The sequence below is a fragment of the Bactrocera dorsalis genome, chromosome 1 (genome assembly GCF_023373825.1).
Source record: "Bactrocera dorsalis isolate Fly_Bdor chromosome 1, ASM2337382v1, whole genome shotgun sequence".
NCBI lineage: Eukaryota > Metazoa > Arthropoda > Insecta > Diptera > Tephritidae > Bactrocera > Bactrocera dorsalis.
In genome coordinates this window covers 105,100,621-105,127,149 of record NC_064303.1, presented here as the reverse complement: position 1 = coordinate 105,127,149, position 26,529 = coordinate 105,100,621, and the positions used below count along the sequence as shown (strand labels likewise).

The following is a 26,529-nucleotide window of genomic DNA, read 5'->3' as shown; positions in this document are numbered from 1 at the left end:
TGGTAAGTCGTGGTGAATGACAGCAGCAACAGTTAATGCGAGTTCTAATACATACATATATACAAATATGCATATTTACATATGTATATGGCTACTGCTTACAATATAAGATGACAGCAGCGCGACAAAGTTGGTGGCATTCGTTGGCGATTCGGAAAATTTACATAAAATTGCGTTTAGCATTTGACAAGTGACATAAGCAAATATGCAATACTTGCAATAACAACAAAAACTATTATAACAACATACAAGTATATGTAAATATGTATGCAAATGGCAATGCGACTAGCGGCTTACGAAGTTGCAACGCCTGCCAAGCGCTGGCAGAAATAATTGCGTAAATTATGGCAAATGTCAAGCAAAACGCGGGAGGTGTAAAGGGAGGTGAAAGTGAGGCAACACGATGGTGGTCGTCGAACCAAAACACACATAAATATCTAGAACTATAAATATTTGCTATTAGTGCATATGTGTGCGATATTAATGATGCATACAACAACTGTTTCTAAGTGCAATACAGTGTGGCATAAAACTAGTGGTATGAGGTTTACGATTTGGAAACAATAATAAGGCGATGAATTCGAAAAACCGGAGTGAGAGAAAGTGAAAAACTATTTAAATAATCTCTGAAAGCTAAAATATACATAGGTATGACTGGAAGGGAAAAGGTATGGAGAGCAGGAAAACCTCCGAAAGGATATCCTACACAAACTATAAAGTTGATCGTCAGTTAGGGTTGTAACGACTATTCTATTGAACAACTATGTAATGGAGAACCTAATTTTAAACATCTTCAAACTATGGAGGAGACATTTCTCTGAGCTGGACGGAATACCAAGAGACGGCAATTGATTTTCTGAACATAAAACTGCCTGAACTTTATGTCAAGCAACAACAGATGTAAAGAGGCAACTGAAAAGATAGATCATTGCGATTGAATAACAGTCTAAACAACAACAACATAGATTGTTGTGGCATTCCCTCGACAGTTAGGTTTTCGAAACCGTAACGAACCCGAATTTTCAGCCAGCCAAGGGACTGGTAACTAGGCGGCGTTTTTCAAAACAGTTCAGGAAATGCTTTTTTTTGCACTACAATAACATCTCATGTGTCTCAGAATTGTGATAAAATTCTTGTTTTCAGTACGCTTTAGAAATGGCTAGATTTGGGGTTGCCTATAACCTCAAGATAATGTTCGACAGGCATTCAATAAGTCTTCGAACATAGCAAGTGATTTCTGTTAAGGGGTTACACGGGTTTACGAGTAAAAAAAATGTTTTTTTTATTGTGTTATTAAAGTCTACAACACCTCTAGAATATTGTACTAAATTTTCAAGGTGATCCGAATAATAATTTCGGAGATACAGTCTTGAGAACTTGTGCGCTCGATGTTAGCTAGGTTAAGCGTGCCGTCTTTAAATCCGTTTTTCTCGAAACTGTGTTTTTGAAGTCGGTTGGCAAGATTTCTCAACGACTACTCAACCGATGTTCATGAAATTTCAGACAGGTCTTTGAGATACAATTCTTAAAGACTTGGACGAAGTACTTTTTTCGATTACAACAATTTGAAACGAAAAATAGCTCGAAATTTTCATTTTTTTTGGAAAAATGTCTGCCAAAAATTCAATTATCAGTTTTTTTTCTTTGGTTCAAGTTCTAAGTTAAGGTTTCAACTAAAACATGTATTTTTTCACTTTAGATGATCCTGTAAGGACTTATCCTGCCAACGCGGGTGCGTCTTTTTTCCGAGGCGTCACCGGAAATGTCGAATTTAATGACCGAATTTAAAATATTTTTTCCAAAAACTTCAGAATTTCTTTGCTAAGAGTGTATGTTTGTAACAATAAAAAAATCTAATAAAATTTTTCATTTTTTATATGAGAAAAAAAATGTTGAAAAAGGTATTTTTTTACCCGAGGAGACTCAGGTAACCCCTTAAGTCAGAGATATCATCCGATGCCACTTTTAAAAAAATAACTTCATCTAGTTTTTCGAAAAATAAAATAAAATTTTTTATATACATATTATTGAGACATACTGTACATAGAAAAATAAGATAAAATTCTATAAGAACAATAGTAAAACAATCAAAAGTACACAAATGACTGCAAATGCAATAACAGCAACAGGGCATATTATATAGTCAAAAACAAATATCACTTCGCATAGATATGTGCATATATCGATATTGGCGTCTGTGCCACACACTTAAGGGGGTTAATGAACGTTCGATGCGGCCCACAACAACAATTGAGGTTAATAGACAGTGCAGTATGCTGTTTTGTTTACTTTTACATGCATGCTTACAGACTTATGAGCAAACTCAATAAAGCACACAACAACACACATAGTATATATGTACATACATAATTGCATAAAGTTGTGTATATGCAGTTGTATGCATTCTCATTTATGTTTAATGTGCAAAGTTTAGATGAATATAAACTTATAACAGCCATAAAATGATTGCAATCCGCATGCCAGAAATATATATAGAAATGCATTGGCAACCATAAATACATATATACATATGTACATGTATGCGTGCATATGCATGTAGGTGTGTAATTATGCATTTATTTTTATATGTATGCCTGGAAATTGGCATGGAGCTATGCATAGACACCGCGGCTTGGGCGTTGAAAGTCCAATGGAGCGCACAGCTATTTGCCATTTTATTATCGCCGCTGATGATCGCCATTTCATTTGTTGATAATAAAAATCCAATAAATGCTCGCTCATATGTAAATGTGTGACTGCGAGTAGACTTATGGCAATTCAGTGCATGACTTATTGTAAAAGACACCGTTTGCTTGTAATTTGAAAATCGCCGTGATTCAAATGACACCGTAAAAGAAATTAAAAGTTGAAAAACATGAGAAAGTTACTTAATTTCACTGAAAAAAGAAATGGCATTCATCAATTAAAAATATTATGGTCATAAATGCTGAGTTTAATGGTCTTTGGCTTTTGGCATATAATCAAAATTAAAGAAATTAATAAATTATGCATTTATAAGGGAGAAAAAATTTGTATGCAAAAATTTCCGAAGCAACCTAGACTGATGCAAATGTTACAAAGCTCTTCGACCTCCACGTCCGATTTCAGTTTGTAAACCAGAAAGATTTGATTTTGATTTCAAAATTTGAAATTTCCCTCCATATGTAAGATTTCCAGATATTCAAAAGTGTTTTAGAAGCATCAAAAAAATCGAAAAACGTTGTCAGACAAAATATCCAAAATGTAACCAATATGATAACCAATATGTAACCTTTTTATAACCAAAACTCAAATTTCTTTTCAATTTCAGTTATTTTTTTATATCGTTTTTCCTTTCTCATTCATAGGCGGTCCATTACTTAACACCTTAAAAGCACAAATGGGTTGATGAAGCGAACATACAGCCTATCTCTCCCTTTACTTGGTACCCGCCGTTTAATACGAACTCTGGTGACACGCATAGTAAAGGCGGTATAACTTTCCACCAGCGTGAAAAAAACTCTGTTTCTCTGTCAGCCAGGTTGCTAATCACCTACTCACCTTAAGTAATCGGATTATAGAAACCTTCAGCAAGAAAAAAATTATCACAAATAGGAACACGGGACCTTTCCACAAAGGTACAGATGACAGAGTTAAGGAGTTGGTACGTGGGCGTACTGTTTCCAATATAGTAAGATAATACTGATTGGGTGTGGTCCCGAATGGGATGTACCTTTAGCGAGCAGTACGAATCGTGCATACTAAGAAAGAGGAAGTTCCCCCTTCGGAAACAAAACAAAAAAATGTACGCTCACCCCCAGAACCAACCAAACTGTCCCAACTTTACAAATAATTCTAGCGCTACCAACTTCCATTGCTAGGCCTCTGCGAAATCAGATGGATTGACTTTGGCGAAATCACAACAACATCTGTTCAGAAATTTATTTTTTCTGATAGCTAACCCAATCAAGGAAGACAGAGTAGAGTAGAATATATCCTCTACAAGTCAGCTGCAGCGACCCTTTTATAATGGAAAGCGCCCTCTGATAGGATCATTTTAGTAAGATTGCCCACAAAAGCAAGAAATATGACAATAGCCCAATGTTATATACGACAAATGCTACTGATTTTGTAGTTCTTCTTCTTTTTGATCGGCGTAGACTCATTTTAACCGATATCAACAGCGATGACATTGTTATCCTAATGAGCGACATGAACGCTCCGGTTGACCGATGTAATGTGAGTGAGTGGACAATAGATATGTATAGCTGGAGAACTTTTGCTGAGAATAGAGAGAGAAAAGAGTTTACTGAGTGTTGTTCTATCCCAAGTCTTGTTATTGGTGGAACAATATTCAATCACATGTGAAGCCACCGAAAATCACATCGACCATATTGCCATATGTCAAAGGTGGTGTGGCTATCTTATAAGCGTGGAGCTGATATAACACGTGATCATCATTTTCTAATTGAAGTAGTAAGACTCAAGGTTGGTGCGGTCAGCAAAGATTCTAATCAAAGAAGTTTGATGTTGAAAACCTAAAAAACGTAGCAAATTTTATTAAATTCACTGAATTACTTGGAAATTACTTCAGGACGCGCAACTGCTGTCGAACGAGATCACATAAAACCAGAAAAGCTTAATGAGGCAGAGGAGCACGCCGACTACATATTGAATAAATGGAAGTGCTGAATCTTCATCACATATGAAACCTCATAAATAAACGCTATTCAATAAAAAAATAAAAGCAAAATCGCGCGAAAACCAGAGAGTGAGTTGTCAGAATGCAACGATAAGGCTGCCAAATGTCGAAATATAAAAGGCAAATGTGAGGGATAAGAGTATAGAATGTCTTCCAAGTTTTTATTACATAATATTGTCGAATGTTAAGTACGAGTAAAAAAGGACTAGATAGTCTCACTCTCTCTTAACGTTTCAGGATAGCATGGTATGATTTTAGCATTACCCCAAAGTGGGGTTATACTCGTATATTCAAATTACTCTGCGGTGGTTGCATGATATTGTTTATCAAACATTTATTATTAATAATTAATTTACATAATATTATGTAACAACAACAAAAAAGTACATGAAAACATTAATCACTATGGGATTATATAAATTTAACAAAGAGTTAAAAACAAAAAATAAATTAATAAATAAATTTGTGCAACATGATAAAACAACTAAATAACAATGCCCATACGGACATGCAGCAACACTAAGGGAACTTTGCTTTTATTGTTGTATTGTTGCAATGTTGCATGCATTTTGTTGCGGAAAGCGTAATAAATCAGACGGGAAGCCGGAAAGTTGCTACATAATTCATAATTATTTAAAATTTAACAAAAACAAAAAAGAGTTAGAGAGAGGAAGAGAGAACGAGAGAGTGAATGGGCAGCAGAGTGGTGGGTCACAAACAGCGGGGTGTGGCAAATTCATGAAGCACGTGAAATTTAAATGAAAGCTGCAGCAAGGTGCAGATGTACATGGATAGATATAATATACCTTTGATTATATATTTTTTCACAAATTTACAGGCGAGTGCATTCGGCACATGACATTGCAGTATTAGTAGTGTTTTATTGGTGTTGTTGCTGCGCACTATTTTATCATTTTCCAGCTTTTTCAATGTCAATTTTGCAATTAAATGGCGTGAAAAGCGATAAATTATTATGCCGCTATCGCTGAGGCAATCAACGAATGCACGCACTTTTCCCCGGAGCGTTGATTTTTACAAATAAATTGCATTAGGTATGTTTGGAGCGCGCTACACGGCTGATTATTGGTAGCGGGCTGCGTGCTGAAGCCGGCTAAATTATGTTCAATTTTTAACTAATGTTAATTCAAATCAAGCAAATATGAAATGCATGTTGAATAACGGTAAAATTATAGTTGAAATTGAAACTTTTTTCTTTTAAGTTTGCTGCTGTCGTTCATTAATATTAATTTGTTAGCAGCGGCTGTTTGAGGTTGGTGGTCTCACACACTAACACAATTATAGTAAATGATTTAGAAATTACATAAACAAAAATAAAAAATAGTAATAGATAGATGTTTTTTAATTGTTTTTTTTTTTTTCAAAATATAAAATTTAGAAACTGATGTCGATTAGCAGCTTTGAAGCGCGGGATCCCGAAACGTAAAACTGAATTTTTTACTGTCAACTGCTTTAAAAATTAATGTATTTACTTGTGTTAAAATACATACATACATGTCATATTATGCCATTTTTAATACTTGTTCTTTACAATAACTTTTTCAAGGAAAGTTCATTAAGACTTTTGATAGCAAAATTAGAGGAGCTTTTAGTATAGAGAAAACTACTTATTTAAGACATTAAAACAAACCAACCGATATTGAAAATCTAAATATTTTTTCAAATGCTGCCAAGAAATTTTCGGGATCCCGAAATTTCGGGATTTCCCCTACGTTTCTTCATACTATACAAAAGCGTTTTAATACAAAATACCTTTATAAGTATTTCCGGTTTTGGACGACATAAAATTTTCAGGATCCCGATATTTCGGGATTTCCACAAAGTTTTTTCAAATGATGATTTTTGAAAATAACTCTTTTACTAACCTATACAAAAGACTTTAAATACCAAAGGCTTTTATATACATACATTTGGTGTATTGGAATTTAGCATTTACAAATCTTTCCTTCACTAAAGGAATATTTATTATTTTAAATTATTTTTCATGTCAGTAAGCACTACGTACGATAAGCACTCCATATACCATACATAAGTATATTAACTCGTTTATTAACAAAATGGCATAGAAATCAATAATTAATTGAAAAGTAATATTTTCGGGATCGAATCCCGAAATTTTATAACTTTAAAAAAATATAAATATTTATGTTAAGTCGTTAAATATCATAAAGACAAAACATCTGTACTTAATTCTCAAAAAAATCGGTATCTAATACCGATACGAAATATCGGGACCCAAAAATACATATAATATTGTATATAAAGTTTTATATCAACTCGATTATTAACAAAATGACATAGACTACTACCATTGAAAAGTAATATTTTCGGGATCGAATTATGAAATTTTGTGAATATATAAAATTTTATGTTAACTCCTTTATTATCATAAAAACATAAAAATCTATACATGATTAAAAAGAATCGGTATTAAACCCGAAATTTCGGGACTTCAAATATATGTAAAAATTTATATTAACAAATCGGCATAGTAATCTACATCCTATCCGAGAGTAAAATTTTCGGGATTTTATCCCGAAGTTATTTCGCGACTTTCGAAATATAATATATGAAAATTAACCATACAACACAGAAAAAAATAACTAATTGAAAAGTGATATTTTCGGGATCTAATCCCGAAATTATGTGACTATTAAAATATATAAAAATTTATGTTAACTCGTTTATTATCAAAAATGCATATTCAAAACAAAAAAATTGGCAGCAAATCCCGAAATTTCGGTATTAAAAATATATAAAAATTTATATTAACTCGTTTATTAACAAACGGCATAGAAATCTAAATCTAATCGAAGAGTAAAAATTAGATCCCGATTCTAATCCCGAAATTTCGGGACTTTCAAAATATAAAAAAAATTTACACAGTTTGTATATGTATACTGATATACCAAAAAACTTTCAAAAGCGTTGCTGACGCGTTGAACGCCACTATTTTCTACAGGGCACCACCAATGCTATGCAAAATTACAAACGTACATAGAAATGTACTTAAATATGTATATTATACATACATATATACAAACTACTGCCATGCTTAGAAATGCGCACATGCCAAAGTTTTTGCATTTAAATTGCCACCGGTTATCTAGTTGCCTTTACAATTATGAATCAATAAGTGTCTTCGCATATAAATTTGCATTATTCATTGATGAAGCAGGAAATCAGCTTGTAGATAGCCGCTACTGTGGAGTGTTAGTGACTGTGAATTCGTCACGCAAATTTCCAGATTTGTGTTACAAACAAAAGAAATTTAAACACCTTTTAATTGGTGAAGGTATGCAAATTTGTTTATGAAGGCGAGACTTAATAAGATTTAAAATCAAAATTGATTTATGAACTGTTATTAAGAAATTAATATGGCATAAAGTGTTTGAAAACCGGGTAGTTTTTAATATATTTTAGTTTAACTGTAGACTTGAAGCTTCTATGGCGCTTGCGATGCTTCAAAAGCTGTTGAAAAATAAAATAAGTTGTATGTGACTTGATTGATATTTGAAGCGATTCAGTTTCAGTGTTTCAAAAGAGAGCAAATATCAAGTTTTCCAAAGTATTCTTAAAAAACAAGAAATCATGAAAACACGAAGTATTTCATTTTAAAATTTTTTTGGGGAATTTTGTTTGAGTATTTGAATTGCTTTGACTACTTTTTCTTGCGTAGTCCAATATAAAATAAATTTTTTGTAAAATCAAAAAGTTTTGGTACAAAATTTTTATTAAATCGGAAACATGTAGACACTCTTAAAAATTTTCAAAGCAAGCAACATGTCTCCAAGTTAAAATTGCTCTGCAAGAAGATTGACAAAGAACCTTGAACGAAAACAACCAAAGTTGTGGTCATTGTGTATAACGAGAGGCTATTTTAACTGCCAAGAATCCTTCGACATGACAATAGTTTACGCAAACAAAAATGTCGCCCATCGTATATATGTATATATTGTCACACCTCATATAACTCCCAGCGTGCGTTACAACAACCCCAGTCTTTACTTGCTTTACCAATTTTCTGCACGTTCAACGCGTATTCTTTAAGCCGCCTCGTACACTTACAGACAACTCTTTGACAGAGTGCCAACTATTTTCATGTATTCTGCGCTTCGTATGCTGAAATATCTTCTGAGTTTTGTGCTTTGAAAACAAATTAAGTATGCATGAGATGCGCTCATCATTAGCGGATACCAAATGAGTTGTGCAAACACACGAAACATGTACCCGAGCGTCGAGCGAACAATAGTGGTGCGTTGTAAATGGACTAAGGCGACAAATTATACAACAAAGTTTGGGCCGAAATAGCGCTGATTTATTGTTGCTATTTTTGTGGTTCAAATGATTTTATTTTATTTATTTTTTTTACTTTGATGTTCACCATCTTCTTTCGCCTTACTATATACTGCTGGTTCGCCGTTAGACCCTATCGAATTCAGAATTTCAATTTTAACTAACTGTGAAATAATCATGGCTTACGATACGATCACGCTTTAATACCTTTTCAATCGTTCGTTCGTCTGTTTTTTTGTCTGTTTGTGAATCGATAATGATTTGATTAGCATTTCGTGTTTGGTCTATGACTTCATTCAAACATACATAGAGAGCGTAGTTGGTGCGCGAATTGCTTTGCATATTTGCGGTTATTTTATTATTCTGAGTAGACATTGAGATACCTGATACAAGGTTTTGTTATTTTTCGTGTTTTTGTTGATTTTATCGTAATCTCAACTGGCATCTCCGGCAAAAGTGGCGCGCATTTGTTGCCTACTAATGAGTTTCCCAGAATTCGCGGGTATAATAGCTTATTCTATTTCAAAATTATATTGTATTACATTACTTCATAAATTTCTCAAATTCAAAGAAGTACAAAGAGATAAGATCAATGATCGAACTTTTCTAAGCATTGCTGAAGCTGTCATAGTTGTCATACAAACTGAACGCAGGAATCAAGTCCTTGTATGGAAAACTTTATCATTTGATAAGATATCCTCACAAAGTTTGGTAGATATTAGTTTCTAAGACAACCCTACAATATCTGAAGAAATTTGTTTAAATTAGACTACTATAGCATATAGCTGCCATACAAACTGAACGCTCGGAATCCTTGTATGGACAACTTTAGCATTTGAAAAGGTATCCTCACAAAATCTTGTCCATATTATTTTCTAAGAAAGCCCTACAATATTTGAAGAAATTTTCTAGATTGCACTACTATAACATATAGCTGCCATACAAACTGAACGGTCGGAATCAAGTCCTTGTGTGGAAAACTTTATCATTTGATAAGATATCCTCACAAAGTTTGGTAGATATTAGTTTCTAAGACAACCCTACAATATCTGAAGAAATTTGTTCAAATTAGACTACTATAGCATATAGCCGTCATACAAACTGAACGCTCGGAATCAAGTCCTTGTATAGAAAACTTTAATATTTTACGAGATATCTTTACAAAATTTGGTACAGACTATTTTCTAAGACAACCCTACAATATTTGAAGAAATTTTCTAGATCGCACTACTATAACATATAGCCGTCATACAAACTGAACGCTCGGAATCTAGTCCTTGTATAGAAAACTTTAATATTTTACGAGATATCTTTACAAAATTTGGTAGATATTAGTTTCTAAGAAAGCCCTACAATATTTGAAGAAATTTTCTAGATCGCACTACTATAACATATAGGTGCCATACAAACTGATCGATCAAAATCAAATTCTTGGAAGGAAATTTCGATATTTGTGAAGGATATTCCAGAATTTTAGCAAATTTTCTACGACAGAAATATAGAAATTAATTTTTTTAATACTAAAATGTTATTTCAAAAATATATAAACGTTTAGTAATAATATTTACAAAAAAAAAAATAAACAAAACCGGTGACCTTAAATATAGTGCAGCATTAACCAAAAAGAACCTATGTCACGTCGACTCATTTATCAATTTCCATTATGCTCAGTATCAAGTCTCACTTATCATTCTAAAACCGTAGGCTAAAACTATTCGAAATCACTGCAACTGGCGGTAACATAAATCCAGCCATTATTTCACAGTAAACGCACACATTTTTCACTGACACTTGGAAAATTCTCACGCTCAAAACTGTCAACATAAGCAACAAGCTTTAAAAAGCCATGTCCACAACTATTTGTAATCACACGAAAATTTTTACCTAACGATTTATTTTTTTTTTTTTTGAATTTTGTTACACTTTGCATGTGGCTGTAGGGCAGGTTTAGGGTTTCTAACAACAAAAACAGAGCTTGAATAAATTGAAAAAAAAAATAATCGGGTACAAAAAAATTAAAAGGCAGCACGCGTGTCTGTTGCATGCAGATAAAAGTAAGCGGAGATACTCCTATCAAGTCACGTCAAATGCATAAATTAACGAAAAACTTAAGCAAAAAACAAGAAAAAACAAAAAATAAACACACATTCATACATGCATGTGGAAAATACATGCGAGTTGCGGCAGCAATTTCGCTTTTGGACAAACTGTCTGCTTCTACGTCTAAACGTGAGTGACAAGCTTGCGTTGCAATAGCTCGCTTGACAATAGAAGAAGCAGAAAAACAACTGACGCGGCGCATATACACAAGAACTTTATCTTTTTTCACTTTTTTGGTCAAAATAAAAAAATAAATATATTTTACTACTCACTTTATTAAACCAGTAGCTGCACTGCCGCTAAAGTGAACTGTTGGCGGCGATAAACGCCAGCGATCTACGCGCACAAGCAACAGATATACCGTGGAGAGATTTATACTTGTAGAGAAATTCATTTACATACATATTTGACATATGTAAACTTATGTTTACCTGCAGTTGAACTTAAAGAATTACAAATGACACAGGCCACTTGCATAGGCACACAGATAGCTGTATCTATATGTCCATACATATGTATGTATATATGCATATGTACATGTATATGTATCATAGAAACGCATGTTAAAGCACACATCTGCGTCCCAGCTATGCAAATGCAGTCGCTTTTTATGTTCTTCACTCTCTTTTTGTCGCTTATCTACAAAGGAAGTTCAGTCTGAACAAATGTATTGCATTTTTAATAGTTTACCTGCGCTTGCCTGTCTGTGTATGTGTGCGAACAAGTGAAGGAGTGGAAAACATGTCCACTGTTAATATAAATATATTTACTATACATACAAGTATATATAGTATATAGTGTGTGCATTTAAAGACACCCAATCAATTGGTGAAAGTCTGGCGGTTGCACATGCCATAAATTTCTATGAATGTGAAAGAAAAGCAATTAAAGAATGAAGCAATAATTAGTTTTGATTGCTGATAATGTCATGTTGAGATAAAAATCTATACACACAGACATATTTATATCGAATTGCATTTAAATTTGTGATTCAGATTTGCTTAATTGCTTTGATGGAGGCAAATTTATTAAGCAGGAAGGCTCAACTCTAAGGCGAGTAAGCTAAGATAACTATAAAGGGATTGGATGACTATTGAGCTGGGTTTTTGGGTAAAAAAATTATTATTTGAATAAATATGAGATTAGGCATGACAAAAGTAAAGAGGTCAGACAAAATTCTAAATTCTTTTTTTAAGATTTAAAAATTGGAAATATAACAAAAAAAATTTCAAAATTTATACAATTGCTGCTCATGGATGTGAAGAATATAATAAATTTAATACTAAGAATTTTTTCCTTAGAAAATTAGCATTTCTAACAGTGTAAATTTAGGTATTTATTTAATGTTTTCAATACTTATTCTCAAATATTATATAAAGAAATATACATTTTATTGGAAAATAAAATTACAAATAAAAAAGTGTTTTTCGAAACATTAGAAAGTGGCAATCGATTAAACTGGTATAAATTTAATAAACTGGTATAATTAAATGGAAATAGAATAGAAAGTTTTTTAAGTGTTCTTCGAAACATTGGAAAGTGGCAAATCGATCAAACTGGTATAAATAGAATAAACTGGTATAATCAAATGGATTTAGAATAGAAAGTTTTTTAAGTGTTCTTGGAAACATTAGAAAGTGGCAATCGATTAAACTGGTATAAATACAATGTACTGGTATAATCAAATGGAAATAGGATAAAAAGGTTATTAATAAGGCAATCTTATACTGTTCTGCAATGAGCATTCAATTTTCTACCAAATCTACGAAATGATATATTTTTTTAAGTAGTTAGTTGGAAGCGAGATATGAATATTGCTATCTGAAAATAAGAAAAAAAAAACATAAAACCGTAAAGCGGAGAACCTTCAGTTACAATAAGAGCTCATACTTTGAGAGACTTTTAGGATATGTCTAAGAACTTACTTAATTGAGAACTTTTTTGGAGATGTCTAAGAACATATTTGTCAGAACACTACGCGAAAGAAAGTTTGGATTTTTTTTCACCCACCCTAATGAACATAAATATATTATTGCATTCACCGAGCTGAAAAGAGGCGCATCGAAGGCAATTAAGGACTAGTTCAAAGCATCGAAAAATAATTATTGAAAATTGAATTTGCCTAAATTCTTAAGAAAAGGAAAAAAAAAACTAACGTGCTGTTGTAAACTCGTCTATAATCACGTAAATAAGAAGGAGAAATTGTTAGGTTTGAAAACTGATTTATTGCTTTTGAAGATGTTTTTGAAGCTTCCACTACATATCGGCTTAAAACCGACAAATATAATCATAAAGGTATTAATTGCCGTTATTGAGTTTAAATATCTTTCTTTAGACAAATTTTAGACACAGTTTTCTTAAAAATTTGTTTGCTTTTGGTGATTAGGACCCACTCTAACTTAAGTAAAAAAGAGCACTAAAACTACTACTAAAATTTCAAAAATTCTTTGAAAAATTTAATTTAATTTACTGCCTTGAAAATATAATAGAATTCTAAGAAAATTTAAATTTATTTAAAAAATAAACCACTGTAATTAGACATTTCAAGTGCACAAAGCGTCTTAAAGACATTACAAATATCTTTGGGAAATTTCATAATACCCTTCACAGCCATATTTTTATAGTATAAAGGGGTATAAACATATTTTCAACTTTCATAGGTCAGTGTACGTGTTCCACGAAGCGACAATTTCAGTTTGAAGAACACGAATAAATCACTCACAGCCAAATTTGTTCAATACGGTGGTTGATCGATGGTATTCATTGCGTTTTTGGCTTTAGAATCGGCCACAATCGTACTCTTTTTGAAAAAAAAAAAAAAATCAGCTTTATCACGTTCCATACCCAAAATATTCACCAATCAATTTAACACTTTCCTGCTGATTTTCAGTCACCATATCCTTCACTTTTTTAATATTTTCATATGTGGAAGTCGGAGGTCGTTTAGAACGAGGCATGTTTTCAACGATCTCTCGGCTGACTTTGAAGGCTTTGTACCAAAAACTGAATCACCTTAATTTTTTTTAGCATTTGCAGCGATTCCGCACACGAAATTTGTTTAGAAATACAAAATTTTAGACAAATTCTTTGTTCGAGATTTTTTTTACCCATTGTAAATGGAGGTGTACCGACTCAAGCAGCTGCTGTAAACAAACTGGTTGACAGATCGCGCTCATATTTGGCAGAGTAATTAAGGACAGTTCTAACAACTTAGAATTTTTTTCTATTATTTACTAGAGGAATTTTTACAATATATATTTTTAAGGGGTCTCCAACGTTTCCTTTTGCGTATTACAAACATCGTGTCAAACTTAGTATTCAAGGTCTAAAAATGATTACAAATTCTCTTTATTTCTGATCAGAATTAAGTTTTGCAATATCGCAAAAAAACGTTTCAACTCTGTTAAATATTTCACTGAAACACCAAGGTGATCATTTGATGGAAAACTTAGTACTTTCTTTTTACAAAGTCAACAAATATACATATATGATAATTATAAAACTTAGTTCATCACAACCCAAATTCATTGAAAAGGGGTCAAAAATAATCACTTATAACTTTTTTTTTTAATTTTATTAGATCCTATTCTTTTTTCCATCCTTTTTCCATTTCCGATTCCAGATGAAATTAGTTTTTTAATCAAATCAATATTTTTTGTTGCAAAAATATATATTTTTGTAATGACTACTTTTAAAATAGTTCTTGTAGACTATGCTCCACTTCGTTGTGCCACTTTTGGAAAACTCCATTAAAATAACCGATTGTTTAACCAAAAAATTCACCGACTTTCTTTACTCAATATATTAATTATAATTATTTTTTTTTTGTATTCCGCATAACTTTTATTCAGTTACACACAACAACAAAAATTGCTTTTATTTAATTGAATTTACCTCATAAGCTGCCACATCCTCCTTGCCATACAAGGGCACTGGCGATGAATTACGTGGTGCAAACATTTTACAATTAAAAATTCGTAAAACATTGAACACAAAACTCTTTTTGTAGCAAAAACAACTAATTTATCACCATGAGCACGGGCGAGAGGAGTTAAAACAAGAACACAACACGCTCGAAACGTTGATTTCGACTTAATTGAAAAGAAATGCGAAAATCACGCAGAGATTTAATTGCGCTTGTCTGCGGCAGAGATGTGGGTGGTCGACGTGGTTGCTGTTGGCACTGAATGAAATATTCACAAACGAAAAAGTACGTGTGACTAATTTAGGTTGTATTTTTGTTGTACACTAGGAGTTTGTGGTACACACTGGAAGTTTTTTGCACACACTGAAAGTTTTTGTTTAAAAAATTGAATTTTTGTAATTTTTTAGACTTAATTTAAATCTGCTAAATTGCAAAGCTTTGAAAGTTAATTTGAGAGCGTGTTATTTTTTAATATTATGTTGTGCTTTTTAACGGTTTTCAGTTGCATTTTCACATATATTGCTTTTTTGTGGTATATTTTTATGAAACAGTGAACGTTGTAGTGGCTTGTGGGCGTCTAAAGCGTGAATCAAGGGCGTATTTTAACTTTTTTGGGTTTTTTTGTTTTTTTCAACTTTTTTTGTTGCTAAATATTTGTATAAAACACTTGCGCTATATTGAAGTAAAATTTTGTTTTAAAAAAATTAATTTTCAAATTCTTCCAATTCGATTGCGTTGCTTTGCAGCTGACTAGCGTTTCGATATTTTCGGTTTTCGATATTTACTAATCGTGTTTTAAAATATCTTAATATTTTTAGATATTTTGTAAAATTATTTTAACCACTAATTTGCACAAACAACTTGAGCACAGTCACTCGGAACGTAAGCGCAAACACCTTTGTTGCTGCGGCGACTACAAGTCAAGGTCGCGTTGTTGCGGCGCGCGTGTTGGCAACTTATAATAAAACACACTAAATTCACTGTTTATCTCCAAGTTATCGCACAATACTGTTATTTGTGTAGTTTTGTTGTTTTATATGAAGAGTGAAATTGCAAAAAAAGATGAAAATTAGGCAAGACTTGTACACGCTTACTAATTAAATTGCCAAGCAACTGAAACGAATGCGGTTTCCTGCCTGGCAGCAGCAAATCATAAAAAGATAGTGGAACAAATCGCAATTTAAAGTAACTACGAGCGCCTTTCGCTTTCGATGGCGCGCTTCATTCGTAAATGTAATTTTTGCACAATTTCAGTGGCAGCCGCGCGCGCGCTACTTCAGAGCTTCATTTAGTTTATTGTAATATTATAATGGCACAAATATTTACTAATTTTACTTTTATGTCACAACTTTCCAACAAATTATTTAATATTTCCACACAAATTAATTTAAAATTTAATTTCGACTTTATTCTAATTACGTTTTACGCTTCATTTTATGCGCGCTCGTTTCGCATCGATTTTATCTTTTTGAAACGCTTAATAACGCGGCTCAAATCAAACTGAATTGGTAGCGCGCGACGCGTTCTCACAGCGCGTACCAGCGCTCTGTGGTAAAGCAAACACAAAAGACAACTTTGCACGCGCACATACACGCAAACGCGGCTGCGGCGCGCGGTTATGCTGTCACTCAATCAGGCAGCAATAATGCTGGCCAAGATGCAAAGCAAAAGGTGTAAAAGCGAATCAAAGTAACGTATTAAGCGCAAAGTCAAAGGCAAAAGCAAAAAGTCAACGCGTTTGCTGGCGCGCACTCAAGCGCTTGACGGCGCGGCGTTATAGCTCATTGAGTTTTTGAGTGCGCGCACCGCGTTCAGCGTCACCGACAACGTTGCCGTCTGCGCCGCGTTAGTCAGCGCTTGACGCGCGCATACAAATGTTACACGCGTAAGTGGCGGTCACCTGTTTGCTTACAGCGCGCAAGCGTTTGACTTTTGATTTTGTGGCTTAGCTTGTTTTTTCTTATTAACCAAAGAAATATTTGACTGCCAAGGCGGCTTGTTTGTGGCTGCCGCTCACGTTGCATTTACATAAATAGAAACGTCAAAGCGTTAAGGCGGAGGCGGCATATTGTATGGTGGCTTGCAAGCGCGCTTTGCTTAATTTGAGGCGTTCAACGTGTCAGTCGACGTCGCTGCGGCGCCCGGGTCTTCGTCGCTACATTTGAGTTAAATTTTGGATTTTGAGCGTAGCGCGACAGTGGGAATGTAAGCAGTTTTGTAATTGTGTACAAACAGTAAAGGATGTTAATTGAATGGCAATTAAGCATAATAAGAATAGAATAGAATAAGAAGAGCTAATCATACTTTCAGGCAGGCTCTTAATTAAGTCAATTAGCTGTCTATAAATTCTATAAAAGTAATAAACCTTAAATTACGCCCCTAACTTCTGTTAATTTTCAAACTTATGTTGACTGAATTTAAGATAAAACACTTAATAGACTTATTAGACACCCCCTTAATTGAGTCAATTAACAAATTGCCTATAGTAATGCGTTACAAAGAAGAAATGCCAATTGATTCATTGAAAGGACTATATAAAACTGTTATAACTATGAGTTAATGAATTTTTGTTAATTGAAGAGAGATTACTACTAAAAATGTAATGGAACGACTGATAGAGAACAATATTTGGTAATTAAAAGCAACATTTAACCAAAAAATCAGTCGAATTATGCCTAATTCCCATTCAATTAAAACAACATTGAGTTAAGTTAAACAATTTAAAGATTTTTTTCAGCTTTTTACGCCAAAATATTCTCTTCGCTATTGACCACAATCGCCGCCTACAACATTTCGTTTTCTGCGCCTTCTGCGCTCACTCACACTCTACTCTCGAGTTGTTCACACTCATGACTTCGCATTTATTTCACCTTCATTAAATTGGCGTTGCTAGAATTTAAATAGAAAAAATCATGACAAATGACAAAGTATTTGTTGCTCAACAAATTTTGCAGGAGAAAAAAATGTTGTTATTTTTCGCTTTAAACTGGTTTGCTTGCTTGCCGCGCTCAACGATTTCTTGACTGTAATTTAGAATTTGTGTTTATAATTTTGTTAAAAGCGCGCGGTATACAAAGTGAAGCCGCTTGGCCTGCTTATTTAACATACAAATTATTGTTTAAAAAATGTGTACACAAATCGGCTATGAATGCCGAAGTTTAAAACAAGAAATGAATAATGCGAAGAGCGGTGAGTGAAGGTAAAAATTCGTCATAGGTGTAAATATTGAAATGATGCTGCGGTCAGTTTGGCAGGTAAGAGTATGAGACATATTAAAAAGTGGGGATTTTATTGTGCCACAACAACAATAATATTGGTAAAACAAAGATAAATTGCATACATTTTCGAATAATTGTTTTTCGAGTGAAAAAGTCAAATTAGTCAATTAAGAAAGCAAAGCTTCTCATTTAATAATGGCATTGGAGATGTGAGAGGGTGTTCGGACCATTAAATGAAGTGAATTAGCAAACAAAAAATTTAAAAATTATGATGAATATAATGAGGATGTGTTTTTGTGCTTTAGATTGTAAATTTTCGAAATCAAAATAAATGGCGCTGATGTCGATTATTTGGATTAAACGAATGTTTTTATTGAAACTATAAATTTATACCAAAAAGCAGAGGATTCAAAATTTTATTTTCCAAAAAAAAAAATAAAATTTTATTTTTGAAAAAAAAAAAAATCCAAATTTTTTTTTCGAAAAAAAATCCAATTTTCTTTTTGAAAAAAATATATTTTCGAAAAAAATCCAAATTTTATTTAAAAAAAAAAAAATTTAATTTTATCTTCGAAAAAAAATCTAAATTTCATTTTCGAAAATAAAAATTAGTAACCGTTAAAAGTAGAAGATATTACTTGATTTTACTGCTTTGAAAAGGTCACTAATTGCTGCCTGATAACACTACTTTTACCGGCCCAGCCATTGATTGCTGGGAATGTGCTGAGCCTGCTTATTACTGCAGAGTCTTAAATGCAACAGTGGAAACAGTCAACACTGTAACAACAAGAATAGCAATAATGGCTGCAGCAGTAGCGGAAAACGCTGAAACTTTCCCTCATAAAGCAGCCCAAGAAAAGTTGCAATAAAAATAGGAAACAATGCGTTTTTTATGTTTTTTGTTGTAGAAATTCGCTGGGCCAGCAGCATAGCACTTTCAATGGCTGACATACTGTTACTTACTGCTTCGTATGCATTCATGATGCGAAAGAGACAGATTTGAATAGTTGGCGCTGCCTATTAGTTTGCTTAGTTTATTGTCCAAGTATATGAGTAGACATGTTTACATATGTTTTAGCATAACTTGTAGTCAATTGCAACAACAAAGAATGCATTTACAGCAAATATACTGGCAGAGTTGCATAGAAATGTGGTTGTTTAAAAATATATGGTACAAGTCAGGCAATCACTCGTTATCTTAAAATTAGTTGTATATGTATATGCTTTCATATATGTACATATGTATGTATGTATGTTTGCATGCATTTCCTTGCACAATACTTGCTTATTACCGCCGTGTTATGGATTTCGCGCAAATTTAAGCGACAATTGGTTGCAGTGGCGCATGCGCAGTCGTGCTTTGTGTAATGCAAATTGGCTTATGGCTATTTAAAAACAACTACTTTTGCTGTTTACAAGCAAGAATACATACACACAAACATACATACATATACAACTATATATAGTTAAGTAGCTAATTGTATAATTCATAATTTCCATTCCATTTCTTTGTTCGATTTTTTTTCACTGCCTACAACGCCATAAATCCACTTGGGTGTTTTGCCACAAAAGCGATTAGTATTAAGTAAACTTAAGTAATTATTAATTAAAGAATTATTACAATTCACTTTTGTATTTGTTGTCTCATTTGTGCGCTTTGATTTATTTATTTATTTGTCCGTTTGTTTTTGCTCGCGCTGACCAAGTTTAGTAAAAACGCCTACATTTTCCCAACACCAACATTTTTGTACATGTATGTATGTATGTACGTATGCAAAACCAACAACGCTAATGCGGAACAATTTGTATTATTTATTGATGCGCGTTCACTTGAGCTTAGAATGTGGCAATAAAAGCGAATTGTTGTAAGACCAGCTGCCATTTGAAACCATATTTCAGAATAATGAAAAAAAACAAAGCACAACAAAAACAAAAAAATCATTGATTATTGCAAATTAAAAATTTGATTACTGAAAAAAAATACAACAACAAAAATATAAAATTACCACAAAAAATTTAAAAATTATAAGCTTTTTTAATTACAAAAAATGTAAAATTGAGAAAAAATACAAAAAAATTAATTAATTAAAAAAATTTAAATAAAAAAATACTTAACTAATTAAATTAAATTTTTATTTTTTAATTTAATTAAAAACAATTTTTTTACTTTTAGTTATTTAAATAAAAGTTAAAAAAATTATTAGTTTTTTAAATAAAAAATAATAATTTATTACATTAAAAAAAATTTAATTAAAATTATTTTCTTTTACTTACGAGTAATTTTTTTTAATTACTAGAAATAACAAAAGAGTATTAACAAAATTAATCTAAGTAAAAAAATGTAATTAAATTATTTTTTTATAATTAGATTAATTTTTTAAATCTTTGTTTTGAATTTTTTAATTAATAATTATTTTCAAAATTTTAAATTAAAAAAAATAAAAATATTTTTTTTTTGTTTTACTTAGATTCATTATTGATTTAATTAATTTTTTAATTTAATTACATTTTTTTTACTTAGATTAATTTTTTTTTAATTACTAAAAAAAATTATTAAATAACATAAAAAAATTAGTCTAGGTAAAAAAAAATGGAGCTATAAAAAATCTAAAAAATATCACAAAAATTTTTTAAAAAACTAATAGAAATTTTATTACAAAAAAAAGAAAAATAATTATAAAAAATACAAAAAAAAATATAAAAATACAAAACTTTTTGCAATAATAAAAAATTGCGCAGTTAAATTGAAATAATTTTTTACAAGTCGACATTTGTGTGAATGTGGGTGGCTGAGACTGACATGCCGCGTGCTCAGGTGAGGCTCTGGACTCCCATATAAACATATTTACATGTGTACTTACATAAACAAACCCATAAACACGACTTCTAACATTTTGCACTGCACTGCTTATGGCAACTAAATCAAGTGGCTGCTAACCAATTTACGATTGCCAATAACAATTTTGTAATTAGCGCTTGTAATCACCGCTATTGAGGTGTTTTTGTTGTTTGTTGCTTACATAAGGTGGAAAAATCAGAAAAAAATCGACAAAATCGAGTAATGTCCATTAGAAACGATCAAAAAATTGCGGCACACAATGAAATTGCATTTAATCATGTTACATGAGCTTTTATAAAAATAGCTTTACACAATTTGTGCGCTTCTGACAGCTGTCAGTTGTTGTGCGCAAAATGAAAAATGCACACAATTTTATTAGAAAAACGTCTATACTACATGGTAAAGTGAGTTGAAATTTTCATTTCGTCTTCAGATGGAATTTTATTCGAAAAGCTCTTGCTATTTGTACGTTAGAAAGCTTTCAGTAGTTAACATTTGCCTGTTCCGCTTAGAAGAAGCTTTAACAAGAAAGCTTTCGAGCTTTGACAAATAAAAATCAGCTATTTTTGGATTTTGCGCTTATTTGTGACATTCTGACATCTGGCATTTATTCAATTTTAAGCTGTGTATACTTCTAAAAAGCTCTCAAAAAGCTTTACGCCATAACTTAGCATCTAAAAGAAAAAGCTCATACAGATCTATTAAGCTTTACAATTTTTTACTAAGCTAGTTTTAAAATATTTTGGAAGTGTCATTGACACCATTCTAAGCTTTAGCATAACTTTTTTCAGATTTTAACGAGCTTTCTTCAATAATTTATAATTAAAGTTATTGTGAATTACATATACAAGTTTACAGTGGATTTGTAAAGTAAATGATTGAGCTTTTGACGTGAAAGCTTTTGATTTGAAAGTTTCTCAGAGCTTTTGGGCTTATTTAAATTAAGGTATACGAGTCAGTTTAGTTTTTCCTTAAATCATTCCAAAAGTTCCAATGAGCTTTCGGCATAACTTAGCATGCACAAGAAAAAGCCCATACAAAGCCATTAAGATTTACAATTTTATATAAAACTACTTTTAAAACATTTAGAAATTTTAGTAAACACCATTCCAAGCTTTTATGCATCCAATTTTTACTAGCTTTTTCCAAAAATTTAAGATTCTAAGTTATATTTTATATCTACACATACAAGTTTATATCAACTTTGTAAAGTAGATGCTTGAGCTTTCGATGTAACACTCATTTTGAATTCAACGCTTTCAAAGCTTTTGAGCTTTTTGTGAATAAATGAAATGTTTGCTTATCTAGGAAACGTGCACAATTATAGTATTTGTGTTTTTGTGTTAAACCTCATTTTGAACACAAAGCTTTTAAGAACTTGAGCTTTTTGTGAATATATCACAAAATTAGTTATCCATATGTGCACTCATATTATTACTTTTGATTTTAATACCATTTTGACCTCAAAGCTTTTCAGAGCTTTTGAGCGTTTGGATGCATCGCATATTTACTCGTTTGTGAATTATGCACAATTATTTGTCATAAATAAGTGTATTACTATTACTTCATTAGTCTAAAGGTATTTCCCGACTTTGTCCTGGTTTATACCACTTTTTCACATTTTAACGAGCTTTAATTAGAAGTTTTTAAGCTTTATTTTATATATCCAGATATAAGTTTACATTTTATTTGTAAAGTGAATTGAGCTTTTGATGTGACACTCATTTTGAACTCGAAGCTTTTTAGAGCTTTTGAGCTTTCGTCGAATATATCAGATATTTATTTGGCTGTGAATTGTGCGCAACCATCAGTGCTTTTATTTGTAAATCATTTTGAACTCCAAGCTTTTAAGAGCTTTAGAGCTTTTTGCGAATAAATCGCATATTTATTTTTCTACGAATTATGCACAATAATTTATATTAATTAAATGTGTTATTATAATTTCAACTGGCTTAAGGTATTTCCTAACCTTGTGCTGGATCATTAATATGGGATTAAAAAGCTCTCAAATTGCATGCAATAAATAAAGCCATTTGTTTACAAAAATATGCACGCCAAGCAGCTATAAAACTTTGATTTATCTGTTATTCGATAAGCCGCGCTTGTAAACTGAGCCTAACCGTAAAATTAACCGCTGTCAATACGAAGTGAATTGCCTTTCAATAATTTCCGTTAGAAATACACATAAAAATTGGTATAAATTTATGAATGTATGCAAATTATGAACGAATAAGCAATAAATAATTTGAATGCATAAATTCGATGGAAAATGACAGCAACAAAGGTGCAGAATAAAATGTGGATTTTTTGCAAAGCTGTCGACTGCCAGAGAGTGGCCAATCAACGGCACTCAGGCAGTCGGACAAAGAGTCTGTCCGAGCAAAAGAGTTGAACTGTAATAATTTTCAAGCAATTTATAGTTGAAGTATGCACTTTGTAGTAGATAAATAGCTTAGCATTTTTATAAGCGCAACTTTGATGTGAATTTTTGCACCAAAAAGCTTTTATTTGTTTTTTTTTACATTTGAAATATGAAATAAATAATTTTTGTTATTAAATTGCAGTGCAATTTTTTTGCTGACATTTGTATGGCCGGCACGTCGCCGTTGCGAATTTCATATGCTCTTTTTAAGGTGCGCATGCGCACTTTGCTATTGACCATTTGCCATGGCGTTAGATTATAATTCGTTTATTTATACTTTTTATTTTTGTTTCTGTTTTTTATTTCCCAACTAACTTATGCTTTGCTTTGTGTATATTCTAGCACATAAATCTAATTTCAAGCAGAGCAAGGCGACAGCCAAAAAACGCGTAGACAAAAAATGTGTGAGTATAAAGTCGAAAAATTCACAGAATGAATGAGGTAATGCTGCCAGGTGCGAACGCTGTGCAAAAGACGACAGCGCGAATAAATTTTTTCTGGCTTTCACAACTTTTGTTTGTGATAAATACAAAAAAAAAATAAAATTAAAAATAAAAAAATTGTACTTTGATATAGAACACAATGCTGTAGTGGCGTTGTTGTTGTATTGTCGTGATATCACCGCGAGGCAATGGCTAATTTGTTATAATCACTTTAGCGCGCAAAAGCGACACAAGTTGCACAAATTACTTGTTCAACTAGATTCACTGGAAGTTTGGCGCTTAGTAATAAATAATAAATGAACTTTGGAGACTTGCTGTAGTTTCACACACAGCTGTATGTGTGTTTGTGGATATGTATATTTTCACCTTGATTCATTATCGAATTGTGTTGCTAATATTAAGCTTGGAACAGGTTATTGAATGGTATGTCAACATAAAAAATTAATTCGCTGGAGACTATATGAAATAGGCGCACTTATGAAAAAAGGCAATGAAAAATGCTATATTGACAAAAATAGCTAAAATGAAAGAAAAGTAATAAAAAATTTTAGCCGAAGTTATAATACCCTTCAGACGTTAATTTTTTATAGAAAAGAAGGGTTTAAAAAGACTGATTTCTTGATTTTGATGGATAAATTTGTATGGCAGCTATATGCTAAAGTGGTCCTATCAGAATAATTTCTTCGGAGATTCTAGCACTAAGTTAGACAATAATTTATAAAAAATTTCGTGAAAATAGCTTGTAAAATAAAAAAGTTTTCCATACAAGAACTTGATTTTGACCATTCAATTTGTATGGCAGCTATATGCTATAGTGGTCCAAACTGAACAATTTCTTCGTAGGTTACATTATTGCTTTAGGCAATAATCCATGCCAAATTTCGTGCGGATATCTCGTGAAATGAAAAACTTTTCAATACCAGTATTTGATTCTGCACGTCCAGTTTGTATGGTAGCTATATGAATCATTGCTTGGATCCGAGAAATTTTTTCGGATATTACATATTATTGCCAAATTTCGTGCGGATATCTTGACGAATAAAAAATTTTCCATACAAGTATTTGATTGTGAACGTCCAGCTGTATGACAGCTATACGCTATGGTCATCCGAACTGGAAAATTTCTTTGGATAATGCATTGTTTCTTAATGCAATAACCTATGCCGAATTTCGTGTGGATATCTTGATAAATAAAAAACTTCTCAATACAAGTATTTGATTCCGATCGTACAGTTTGTATGGCAGCTATATGTTGTAGAAGTCCGATATCAACCTTTGCAACAAATAAACAACTTCTTGGTGAGAAAAGGACGGGTGCAAAATTTTTAGATCGCTAACTTAAAAACATGAGACTGTTTGAGAGAGATAGAGAGAGAGCGAGAAGAATTCGAATCCTTTTCCGAAATTAAAATCACTCAACTTCACTGTACTTCCACGGATGATCACAAAAATCTTGCTTCAACTATTTAATTACATCTTCTTATAAATTTCCATGTGCACTTTCCCAACTATTTTTTATTAAAATCCGAATAAAACTAAAAAAAATCTACACACTAAACGAACAACGAACTTCCTCAGTGTCCCAACCGCATTACGTATACGCCATGGTCGGATGCACTCCCACAGCCAATATTTCACACACTTCAGCATTGTTTGCGTCAACACGCTTTTCACACGCCCCTTGCACACACACACACACACAAAAACTTTTAAAAGTAGTTTTGAAATTATTTTTTTTTGTTATTTTTTGGATTTCATGCATAAAAGTTCAAATCTGCTCTATCAAATCAATTGACTTCCTTGAAATTACAATTTTTCAAAATTATTTGCAACTTTTTTTTTCGCCTGACTTGGCTGATTCGTTTAACGATTTGCAATTTAAAGTTTTATCAAATGTTTTTCTGGCGTTTCGGCGGCAACAAAGCGTCATGCAAGTCACGTAATTCACCTTGGGGGCAGGCGAGCGGAGGGCAAAAGGTGTAAACATGGCTAAGTATGGGTGCACATGCATGTCTGTAGTCATGTGTGCTCATGTGCATTCACGTCGTTATTGTTGTCAGCATGTGATGGCTGCTGTTGCTGCTGCCGCTCGCCAGCACTTTGGTGGCTCAAATTAACTGCACCAAATTATAGGTTTATTATATGTGCCTCTTTATCTGCGGGAATCTATGATTAAATTCGAAAACTTACATACACAGAGAGTTGCGAGTGAATATACATGAGTGCAATTAATCATAGTGCGGCTAAGTGGCGGACATGCTGTGTTGTCAGACAGACAGCCACCGCGGAGCTGCTTGCAAGCTTTCGCTTCAACTTTGGAGAGTGGAGTGGCTCAAAAGGCAGTCAAAGAGTTAAGCAACTAATCGATGCCTCCGATTATCAGTTTTTTAAATTTTTTTTTGTGTAATACACACTTACATACAAACATAGCTGAACATACATGTTTTTGTCAGCCCACACGCTGTGCTTGGTTCCTTTGCTGAATACTTTCAGCTAAAGCTTTTGTTGACAAATTTATTGACGCTTCACAGAAGATGACTTTTCTCAATAAATATGTACTAAGTTGACTAAAGGTAAAGACTATGTA

At 32.4% G+C, this 26,529-nt stretch overlaps 1 protein-coding gene across 12 annotated transcripts in view; it reads right to left on the bottom strand.

Annotated features, from left to right (window-relative positions):
• LOC105224414 (mitogen-activated protein kinase-binding protein 1) overlaps positions 1–26,529 on the bottom strand; it is a 221,307-nt gene that overhangs the window by 42,766 nt on the left and 152,012 nt on the right. The window contains exon 1 of one of the 12 annotated variants that reach the window (XM_049446333.1): positions 14,990–15,446. The exons of 9 other annotated variants lie outside the window; for them this stretch is intronic. In XM_049446333.1, the coding sequence (XP_049302290.1) occupies positions 14,990–15,055 (66 nt within the window). In that variant the 5' untranslated portion in view covers positions 15,056–15,446. Of the gene's footprint in view, positions 1–14,989; positions 15,447–26,529 lie in introns of those variants that run through there. 2 more of the 12 variants (XM_049446335.1, XM_019989587.3) reach the window with 2 other exon arrangements.